Below are 11,375 nucleotides of genomic sequence, written 5' to 3' on the forward strand. Positions count from 1 at the left end.
CGTTTGTGACATTTTGGAGGGAAAATAGATGAAAATAAAAATGCACTGAATTTGGACACTATTTGGACAGTTACTTTTCCTAAGTTATTATTGTAGTGACAGCTGCCTTGGGGTAAATGTCTTGCCCAATGACACAACCACAATATGGACCGGCTGGGATCAAACTGACAACCTTCCGTTTCCATGGCGACCATCTACACCTTGACCCGAGGCACCATCACTGCAACAGTAAACGTTTTGGTCTTCTTCAGAAATGCATTGCTAACTGCACAAGAACAAGTCCTCCCTGTGTGACTGTGGTTATCCTGTGTGCTGGTTGTTGGTTAGACTCCTGATCTATGAGTGGAGAAGCTGTGAGAGGTCATTTTCTTTCTCACTCAATAAACTTCACCTAATCCTCCACAATCGAACTCTCTAATCAGGCCTTACTTGGAATTGTGGATATCTTTGGACATCTTTTAATTGGCCCTTTTCTAATGACTCCAAACTTAAATCTGCTGATGTGAAACCAGGAAGTACTAGGAAACGATGCAGAATGAGTTTAAATTGGCAAAACACTTTAATTACTGTAATGTGTCAAACGCAGGGTGCAAACTCCCCAAACTTTGCAACAGAACTTATACTTGGTGCATGACTCATTGATATCCAGTGATCAGAAACATAATGAGCAGAAGAAAAAAACAAGAGACACAGGGCAAGAGGGAGGGGTCGAGAGAGTGGAGACAGGCGGAGATGCTGGGATAGGCTTGGATAAATAGGGCTTCTGGGTAATTATCGGTGTGGTTGAGGTGAACTGGAGGGGAGCAGGAGGAGGTTGAGGTGTGGTCCTGCTCCTGAATCTCAGTTAAACATATTTACTCCATTTATTATAAAGTTTTACTCTAAAATTAAATATGCCTGTTTTGCATATTGGTGGTGTGATTTTTCATTACATAACTGGGAGTGTTGCTACAGATAACTTTTGCTCCCTTAAGAGTTACTTCTATCGAAGCAGACTCTTTAGTTTAGTTTATGTTTCTTAGTAAATCCCAAAGCTTTAAACTCACAGGATTTGTGTCATGGATCACAGATGTGACGTGTCCGGCTTAGCTCCTCGTCCAAACATCTTTCTCTCAGACAGAGCTGAGCCTCAGGCAAAAGTCTGACAGTTGAACACACATTTGTTACATAAAGCTGCCAGAGCCTAGAAACTAGAGCCAGAGCTGCCCTGGGGCAGACTGACTGAAACAGACATGGGTGCCATCTGTGCCAAGGGAGCATTGGACAACCACCCATTATATACAGACACGTGTGAGGCTGCTTAACTGTGATGTGAACAAGAGCAAGATTAGAACTATCAAACCTCTGGTTATGGAGCAATCATTTTACCTCCTCTACACATTTATCCTCCAGCTCCAAGTCAATTGTATTATTTCAGTTTGGTGAAATCAGTCAGTGAAGTGAATAGAGTAGAACGTACAGGTTACTTTACTTTATAGTCTGTCTCTGTACTTTATTTTATTCTCTGCATTTGACCCATTCTTACACAGTTTCCATTTGGGACACAGTAGAGACCCATCTCTATCTCTATCTATCTTAGACCTGGTCAGGAACTACCCAAACACAGGGAGAACATGCAAACTCCTCACAGAAGGCCCTACCCAGCACGGGAATCGGACCAGAGACTTCTGCAAGTGCAACACACACTTGTTTTATGTTTCTTTATTAGTAACTCTTGTTTATTAAGTGTATAGACATGACATTTTCAAAGCCAAATATTTCCTGTTTTGGCAGAGTCAGTGTAATGGACTTTACGCGTCCTGACAACCGTGAACTCAGCTCAGCAGTTTTAAATTCAGCGTGTGGCGTTTATGAAGTCTGAGCTTTTCAAGTGGCTCAAATCCAAATGAAGCCGTTTTTATCTCTCAATTATCAACAAACTCACAGCAAACCCCTCCTGATGACCCCTCCCACCCTCCTCCCCTCTCTATCTCCCTCTCTCACCCCCCTCTCCTCTCTCTCCTCTTCTCTCTCCTCTCCCTCCTCTCTCCTCTCTCTCCTCTCCTCTATGTGTTTTCAGAGGAGATCCTCAGATAACCTAAACAGTAATAATACTGTATGGCTAAGCATTATGGGAGAAATTATTACTCAGTGAATAATGTTGCTCAATTGTCCTTTAAAGGTTTTAAAGTAAAATAAGTCCACAAATAGTCTTTAGTATTGTCTTAAATGAATCAAACACAGAGCAGAGGGACAGTGATAAACAGTTTGGCTCTGGACAGTATGAAAGAGTCCAGTGCAGAAGCTCTGGTCTGTGCCTGTGGACACAGGACATACGTGTGACCATATGACCTGATTATATTATAATTAATTTTGTAACATCATATGTAATATACTAATGGAATTTACTACTGCCTGAAACAATAACAGACCAAACCAGGACAGAATCACACTGAACTATGCAGAACATGCACAAAGACTAATCACCATGTAACCCCAACTTTCTTTATAGGCATTGAGTTAAAGATCATCAGGTACAGTCCTCCTGCTCCCACACCAGCCTGTGGATACAAGTGATGATACATTTTCACTAGGAAGTATATGTTGTAAAAATATACCTGTTAAAATAGTTTGAGTTGGTTCACTTACTTTGTTCATCTGTGGCCTGTGTTCTGGTGGTTCTTCAAAGCCCTGCCTTTTTTTTGGAAAAAGACAGGGATTTTATTGGCTCACCCCCACACAAGACATGTATGTGTGCATCCCCCCCCCCCCCCCCCCCACACCCCCCACACACACCCCACACACACACACACACACACACACACATGTGAAACATCAGGTTTTGAGCTGGACTTCCACTCCAGAGGCCGGTCAGTGTTTTTCAGGTGGGTCAATAGCGCTGCTTTTGATAACTTATCGTATATAACATCTGTCCCAAACAAACAGCATCACGGATCAACCTCGGCACTTGACGTCACAACCATGACGTTGTCCTCGCGGGGCTGAGGGGCGGAGTCCTTCAAAGCTCCGCGCGGAGCAGAGCGCGTGGATCAAACTTGTCCTGCACGAGACTGAGCTGCAGCGGCGCGCGTTCCTCTGTCTCTCACCTGTCCAGTGGCACCTGTCCCGTGACACCTGCGCTGTTTACACCTGTCCAGTGACACCTGTCAGATGTTGGCGCGAGTCGTGCTGTGCGCGGGGCTGCTGTGCGCGCTGTGGCGCACGGGACGCACAGAGACCGAGAGGGACGAGAGAGACGCACTGGACCTGCGCTACAACAACAGACTGGTGAGTGAAGACACCACACAGCGGGCACATGATGGTAGGTTTTATTCGGCAAACTTAACTTTGGGATTCTATAGGAAGCTCATTGTGAATGGAAAAGGACTTTGCCATCTGGCACGGGACACCTGTCCACATGACTTTCAGTTTACAGGACAATAGTCAGTCAGTCAAAATGATCTGAAATTAAGAAAGAAATGGCAATATTTAAAACAAACACTTCATGTGATCAGTTATTTCGAGTTATAAGGGTAAAAAAGAGCACATTGTCTCAAATGTGATGAAAAGAGTGGCACACGCTGTAATTCAGTGAATTGAAGTTAAATTTAAGGATACTTTTCAGTTTGAGGGACACAGTGGTTTATTTGTCATCACCAGAGTGAAGCTTCATCATGCATTATTATGTTCATCATCACATGTTTGTGTTTCAGTTGGGAGACCTGCAGGAGGTGCTGGAGAAGCTGCAGACGAAGAGGATCAACCCCTGGGAGAAGAAGTACGGGCAGGTCCCCTCTGTGAGTATCACCCATGGGTGACACCATATACAGTCTATGGGTGAAAGTCTGACACATATGAACTTATTCATCATGCTTTTTGTTGGGTGTCACATAACGTCATAGTATTCTATTGGCCAGCCATATTTAATACAGATGGGGGCATCTCAATTTTATATTGTTAAAATGCACATTTGTGACTTCTTGGGTCTAGTCACTAATAGAAATGATCAGGTTCAACATTTGTGCATTTACCTTTTAGATATTTCATGTACAATGTGATCAAAATAGAAAAATCTGGCTCTAGTCCCTCATCTGGGAGAATGACATCATCACACATTAGAATCTGAAAACCACCAATTCACTTTTCTGTTTTTCTCCTCTTGACTAAAACACAGGCTTGTTTGATTTTCTGGTTGTATCCCAGAGCAAGAAACCTGTCCCACTTTGTATGACTGTGGTGTGTTATTGGTTCTGGTCAGGAGAGCTGAGGCCTCATAGCCTCAGCTGCCCTGGGGTAAATCAACATTCCGTTGGTTTACCCCAGGGCAGCTGAGGCTATGTACCTGACCAGAGTGTGGAGAGTGAATGATGAATGCATGAAACTTTTGAGTGTCTGGAAAATAATATAGAATAGAAATACATTATTAGTACACATCTAATTAAGTACTTTGAGTTTGAGTCAAAGTGGACTATTGTATAAGTCACAAATATCAGAGAAGGGTGGACTATTTACAACATTTACATCTGTGACTTTTAAGAAAGAAGGCTACCAATAGACTACGCAGTATAATGGGCCTGTCAGATATTTGTATTCATTATTTTTCTTATTTATTGAAGCTTTATTTAGTATCTCTCTGCACTGTGTGGTTCACAGTGTGACTTGTGTATTGTGTGGTTCACAGTGTGACTTGGGGGAGCACTGCGCGGTGCGTAAAGGCGCTCGGATCGGCCGCATGTGTGACTGTCCGCAGGGAGCCTTCTGCAACTTCTTCCTCCTCAAGTGTCTATGATCTAGAGCCCCCCAGAGTCTATTTTCAAACCTGTATCAATGAACTGTACATATACCAACAGTGTAAAGTCTTGTATTATATATGCACAAGTGTGAAATAAAGTTTTTGTCATGAATGCATTTAACTTATCTAAGTTTGTAATGTTCTGTCCATAGACCACTGCAAAACTAAGGTTAAAGATGCTCAAAATGCTCACGTTTCAAAAACATGTTCTTTCATAAAAGATGTGAGACATGCTTGTTTGGTTTCGTTCATATACAATCAAGCCCAAAATACATTTGAAAGAAAAAGTACAATTTACTTTGAATGAAAGTGAAGACTGGAACATAAAAACAAAACTTTTATTTGATTAGATAAATTCTGTGTATACTTCAGGAACATGGAACCTTAATATTAAAATTTTAAAATAAGCTCACCTTGCTCCTGTAATATGCTTAATGTAACCATGGTTTCATATTTTGATTGATGTGACCAAAATATAAAAAAAAATGTGAAAATGCACTAAAGAAATTGTGAAATTGAATGGCCCAAATAGGCTCATTAGATCCTCATTACCAACTTGGAGATGAACATAGTAAAAAAAAAAATTCAAATTTCATGTGTATTTCAGAAATGGCCAAAAATGATCCGAGCCAATCGTATTTTTCTCCCCAGTTTTATTGTTTGCCACAGCTCCTGGTAAGTCTAAAGCTACAAAACAAATAGATAACATTAAAAAACAAAGTGAAGAGCAGCAGTCATTTTTAAAGGATTTTATTAAGAACAAAGATGGCGTCTAGACTCCTCGTGGCTGTTTGAAGTTCATCCCGACGGTGGGCTGTGTGACCTGCAGATTGGACAGGCTGCCGAAGTCCTGGAAAACAGACAGGAAAATAGCATTTTCATTTCGGATAAAACTTAAGCCAAGACCATAATAATGTCCCAATTAGGAGATAAAAGTCATCAAACTTCAAGTGAAAAGGGACTGTACATGTTTTTTCATGCAGGTAAAGTTCATTGAGCCTCAGTACAGATATACTGAAAAATCAGCTTACTGTGTGCTTTATGCATCTAATTATAAAGCATTTACATACATACTGCACAAAGAAAGTAGCGCTGGTCCACCAGTAAAATCATGATTGAATCAAAGCTGTCAAAAACACTCAGCAATTCCCCCAACTCATAATATTTAGTATGACCAGATGTTTAAGGAAAGGAACACTTGCCCACTACAGACACTTAAAAGCGTGAAAAAAGAAACTTGTTAAATTTAAAAACAGTAAAAACCAAGTACAATGTCTAAGTGTTGAAATGCACGCAAAAAGCATTAATAGAATACTTTTGCATTCAATGTCCTCATCTGTTTAACTGTGAGGCTTTATACACAGTCACCTTTATAAATGTGTGAGTGCCACAGGGTGTGACGGCACAGATCCTCCACACACAGGGAAAGGCTCTCAGACTCATATCCCTGCATTATCAATGACCTGGAGACAAACTCCACAGACACTTTCGATACAGGGCCACAGCTGTCAGTCATTTTTGTTTTGTTCCAAAGGGTGTTGGGAGAATGCCAATTTACACCTTGTCATCAAGTTTTTTCCTTCATCAAAACCTGGAGTTGTTTTCTTTCACATTTCACAGTGATATGAAAAATCATCTTTAGTGTTAATTTAGCTTGGATTTAGTCAAATAATTCAACTAAAATGTCATGCTAATTACATTACTAAATCCGTAATAATTTCACTCAACCAGATTTATATATTATATATTTTGTATGGTCGATTGGAACTCTAGGATGGAGAAGTGGAAATTGGATCTTCTCTCCACTGATCCCCTCCTACACCAGAAAGCACTGACCAGACAGCGCCTTACGGCTCTTATTTATATTTTGATAGTGAATATTACACCAAGCAAAAGGATTAAGCACTGTGCCTCCCTCTGCTGGCCATTTTAAGTGTGCAAAAGGTCCCAGTGAAGAAATTGTTGAAATGCTTTGCAAAATGTAAAGATTATAATAAATAGCACCAAAGCAGTGACAAAGACTGATTTAGAAAAGCAATGAAATATAAATATATATAATTCAGCTTTAACATTCTGTATTGCCAGTTAGGAGGTTAGACTTTTAGACTCACCAGCAGCTTCAGCATCTCCTTTGTGTCGGGGTCAACTTCAATCAGCTCCTGGTCCAGAGCAGAAACCTGAACAAACAAAAAACACAAAGCTTTCATTTTGCAGTGGTTCTGTTATTACCATCACCATCTCCTGTTGCATACATAAGGTTTAAAAGGCAGACTTAAAGTTGGAGACATCTTTTTTTTTTCCTCTTCCGATGAAGTTCATCAGCTCACCAACTCACCTATTTCACAGTCATTTTCTATGATTATTAACGCAACCATTACTCTTATTACTGCACCTTTTTAAAAAATTTGATTGACATTGTGAATGTAACCATTTTTATAGCCATTAAATCAGCTATTAATGGGGATCCTAATAAAACAAACACGTAAACACAAAAATATGAAAACGTCACACTATGGATGCACAATATATCGAAATTTTGAGTCCGTGCATCTGTCACAATAGCAAAAAAAACAAAAACTCTACAAAATTTCTAATCTAGAGTTTCATATTTCAGTCTGTCAAACGTTATGGCTCCTGGAAGTGTTTGAACCAAATTGCACTTTATAAATTACTCATCTACTTTCAAAACTTACAAGCCCTACTTCACATTTAAATTTGAGCCCAACGTACATCAATCCAATCCAACAGACTTAAACATTGACATTTTGCACCAAATATAACTACAATGTTCAATGCAATAAATGTGTGAGTGCCACAGGGTGTGAAGGCACAGATCCTCCACACACAGGGAAAGGCTCTCAGACTCATATCCCTGCATTATCAATGACCTGGAGACAAACTCCACAGACACTTTCGATACAGGGCCAAAAAACGAACAACAACAATACAACAGGCTACAAGTCAGGAATAGCATTGGCCATGAAAAAAAACAAAACAACACATTGGATAATTCCACAACACCACTTATCCAATTAGAATCACAAACTTATCCATAACCCAGTTTCACTACAACCTGGATAAGAAATGTAGTCACATTTTTGCAGTACCATCTTTGGACTAAAGTGTTCAAATAAAGCTTAATGCATACATTTTCACGCACATTTGAGCAGATGTTTGGGCCAAATAAAATGTTACTTATGCTACAGATTTAAAGCCGGTGGCAGATATGCTAGAAAGTTCAAATATCATCCCGTTATAATAGATCTATCACTACAGCCTGAAGAAAATAAATTTACATTAAAGGGCAATCAAATCAAATCATGATCCATCATCCTGGAGAGACTTGAGATTCTAGCTTTTGTTTAATGTTACATATAGTCTAATATAGTCTACTTTACCCCCTCCACTCCCCTTTGAAACTCCTATAAGGTTAAAAAGCGCAGAGGAAATCACCACTAACTACACAAATTTGACCAGAGCTCATAATTTAGACACCAACAAATATTGGCAATAAAGAGTAAACTCAAAAGATGTTTACAAAGCAATGCAACTTTCTCTTCCAATACCAAAACATTACCAATGGTATGGAACAATTATAACTATGGTCTCTACAACTGCTTTATAACGCTATAATCTGACATCCAATGTAAGCGGCAGCAGCAGCCACTATGGCCAACAACCTAAATGACAAACTCAAGACACAATAGAAAATGTATCTACAAATGCATCCTGAAAACATTTAAGTTGAATCATGGACTCAAAGAAAAGTACTTTGAATCCAAAAAAGGTTGACCACCACAGCTGTAAAGCTCCTGTCCACTGCACTGACCTCTGGGACATAGTTGTCCCTCCTCTCGCGCTCCTCCTCCTGCAGTTTGATGGAGATGCCTCTGACTGGACCCCTCTGGATCCTTTTCATCAGATGTGTCACATACCTGACAGAAAACCATGGTTTCCAAATAAATTTAAATTAAGAAAAAAATGTTAAGAATATGTGTGAGTGTCTTGCACATTAGTGTCTTGTGGAGTAGGCTGGAATGTTCCACAGTGTGGCATTAATTTTATCTACCTTTATGGAGACAAGCAGGGGATGCCATCAGGTACCATGTTACAGGTTAGAGTTCTGGGGAGGCAAGCCAAGCCTGCTCACAGTAAAAATGTATTTTCTTTCAAGGTATTGAACAACTGAAACAACTGAATAAATGCAAGATACAAATTTAATGCCAGACTGGGAAACATTCTATGCAACATTTCCACGAAGACAAGCAGGTGGCAAACCCACAACCAAATACTTATAGAGCACCTTAAAACAGGCTAACAGTTTTAAGTACTGAACCATCAAGCTTTCAGTTTAACAGGAAATGAAATGTGTATTATATTTGATCAAGTTTTGAATGTCTGAGAGCGCCAGGGTTCAACAGGAACTGAACATCCCTCAAACACAGGGAAAGGCTCTCTGGTTGTTCTGCCTGCATTATCAATGACCTGGCCACAACGATCCACAGTCACTTTCGATACAGGCCGCAATAGCTGCTATGACACCTTCTGCGTGATTAAAAATGATCTGAATGGTTGTAACTGGAGAATATACTGTACTAAAACATATATACTGGAATTTCCCCACTGTGGGACTAATAAAGGCATATCTTATGTTATCTTATCTTATTTATGGATCAGTAAATGATTCTTCCAATCAGTCCAATTCCAGTCCCTTACCCAGCGATCTTGTTGCGGAGCTTCTTGCTGGGGATGATGGCGATCTCCTCACACACGCGTTTGTTGGTGTGGAAGTCATTACCAAGCCGCGTGTAGTACTTTTCAATGATGACCCTAGCGGCCTTCTTCACCGTCTTAGTCCTGACTCGCCCCTGAGGAAAAATAAAACACAATTTAAAATACAAGATGGTCCGTAAACTAACATTGAAGAACACAACATTATACCAAAATATCTAACCAAATTAGTGACGATGTTAAACGTTTACATTAGAACTCGTGTCATAAAACTTTACATGTAGCCACTGTAGTACCTTGACAATTTTTTTCACCTTTTGCCAATCCTCTTGTTTTTAAATATACAAATTAAGTTCCATTTTCATTGTTATTGATCTGGGGGCCCCAAATAAAATGTAACCACTACCTCCTCTATTATATAAAAATTGGTTTTATTCTTACAGTATATCATCTCAGTGTGAGAAAACTTGCCTCTAAAATGAATTCAAGTCAAATCAACGAGGACAACATTCTATATCGATACCAATACGTCAATATTTGGGACACGCAACAATTTAAAGCTGTGGTTAATTTCATGCATGTGGATTACAGGGCTTGTATGTGACAGTAGCAGCACCATTAGCCACTAATGCAAACAGCCAATGCGATCAGTTCAATGGACATTAATAAAAACACTATTTAAATTACAGCTTCTCAAAGCATGAATTACAATAGTGTCTTTAAAAAACAATAATGCATAAAAGAAAACCACAGTTCATTCACCAATTCCGTAGCAACACTGGGCTCCCGCGGCTAGCGGCAACCCACGGCTAATAATATTAATAAAAGGCTTCATCAGTTACATTTTGAAGCAATACCGGAGTGTATGGAAAAGTTATATGATCCGGTTTCCATCATTGTGGAAATTAAGAGTAAAAAGTCTACTACGTGAGCAGATTGGCGCAGATTGTTCGGTTCGGTGTAAAATAATACCCACCATGTTGGATCGGCCTGGTAGAAGAGGACGAGAGGACTTCCGCTTCCGGCTTTAGAGCGGAGTCAAAGTAAAAGCATACAGCGCCACCGTTAGACTGGAGTGTGATTTTACTGATACGGATATACAGTATTTAAATAATACATTTGTGTTGTAAGCATGTTCTTTTTATCCGATCAGAAGAACTACTGGAGACCAAAGAGTAGAATCACTCGAGTTTTATTATTCCCTATACATCCAATCTAATACAAGTCAGGCGTGATGCTGTCCCTAGTACGTGCACGGAGATCTCAGAGGCGGTCCCTTTATGATCTGAGTGCCTGACCCTGAACGCCACATTTAAACATAAATTATGAATATTCAGTAGCTGGGCATGGACATCTTCTTCTCTACCCTCCAGGCGCCCCACTGGCGCAGCGTTATCCTGTAACAGCTTGACCTGGGAGGACATGCTACACAATCTATCTATTGTCACAGTATGTTCTTTTCTATGCGATAGGGCAAGAATGGAGTGTGTTTGTGCAGTGTTGCGTGAAAGTCCTAAACCTCCTTTTAGTCTAATCTTTAATATTATGAGCAATGACGTTTACGTCCTTCAGTGTTGGCAGGAATTTAATAGCATATTTTAATACAAATAGTTCAAGGTGGAGCTTTTCTGGAGAGTCTCCACTGATATGTGATTACTTTGCTAAAATGTACCACAGTATTGTGGCTTTAAAATGTTTTTTTCCATGAAGACAAGCAGGTGACACAACCAGGCTAAATTATAGGTTAGATCTATGGAGAGGTGAGCCCACTCAAAGTAAGACTGCATGTTTAACAAGGTATTTCTTTAACACCTGTAATTGAATTGACATGATAGATAAGTTTCATGCCATACTGAGGAACATTCAAGACAAA

At 39.9% G+C, this 11,375-nt stretch overlaps 2 protein-coding genes and 3 non-coding genes across 5 annotated transcripts; 1 reads left to right on the forward strand and 4 right to left on the reverse strand.

Annotated features, from left to right (window-relative positions):
* The first annotated feature begins 3,043 nt into the window (after nt 1-3,043).
* On the forward strand, nt 3,044-4,806 carry cart2 (cocaine- and amphetamine-regulated transcript 2). Its single transcript, XM_033968197.2, has 3 exons — nt 3,044-3,267; nt 3,693-3,776; nt 4,661-4,806. Exons 1-3 carry the CDS (start codon nt 3,151-3,153, stop codon nt 4,766-4,768), a joined length of 309 nt encoding a protein of 102 aa, XP_033824088.1. The 5' UTR covers nt 3,044-3,150; the 3' UTR covers nt 4,769-4,806.
* A 702-nt stretch (nt 4,807-5,508) lies between these two features.
* On the reverse strand, nt 5,509-10,561 carry LOC117372480 (40S ribosomal protein S17). The gene is made up of 5 exons (XM_033968294.2): nt 10,479-10,561; nt 9,488-9,639; nt 8,601-8,706; nt 6,883-6,948; nt 5,509-5,621 (listed from the first exon to the last, which is right to left on the reverse strand). The coding sequence occupies exons 1-5, from the start codon at nt 10,479-10,481 to the stop codon at nt 5,544-5,546; spliced, it is 405 nt and encodes a 134-aa protein (XP_033824185.1). The 5' UTR covers nt 10,482-10,561; the 3' UTR covers nt 5,509-5,543.
* LOC117372927 (small nucleolar RNA SNORA71) lies at nt 6,149-6,270 on the reverse strand. Its single transcript, XR_004541537.1, has one exon. It is a non-coding gene; the product is annotated as a small nucleolar RNA SNORA71 (small nucleolar RNA).
* LOC117372926 (small nucleolar RNA SNORA71) lies at nt 7,574-7,695 on the reverse strand. Its single transcript, XR_004541536.1, has one exon. It is a non-coding gene; the product is annotated as a small nucleolar RNA SNORA71 (small nucleolar RNA).
* On the reverse strand, nt 9,167-9,293 carry LOC117372925 (small nucleolar RNA SNORA71). Its single transcript, XR_004541535.1, has one exon. It is a non-coding gene; the product is annotated as a small nucleolar RNA SNORA71 (small nucleolar RNA).
* Nucleotides 10,562-11,375: the final 814 nt, after the last annotated feature.

The sequence above is a fragment of the Periophthalmus magnuspinnatus genome, chromosome 6, assembly GCF_009829125.3.
Source record: "Periophthalmus magnuspinnatus isolate fPerMag1 chromosome 6, fPerMag1.2.pri, whole genome shotgun sequence".
Lineage (NCBI taxonomy): Eukaryota > Metazoa > Chordata > Actinopteri > Gobiiformes > Gobiidae > Periophthalmus > Periophthalmus magnuspinnatus.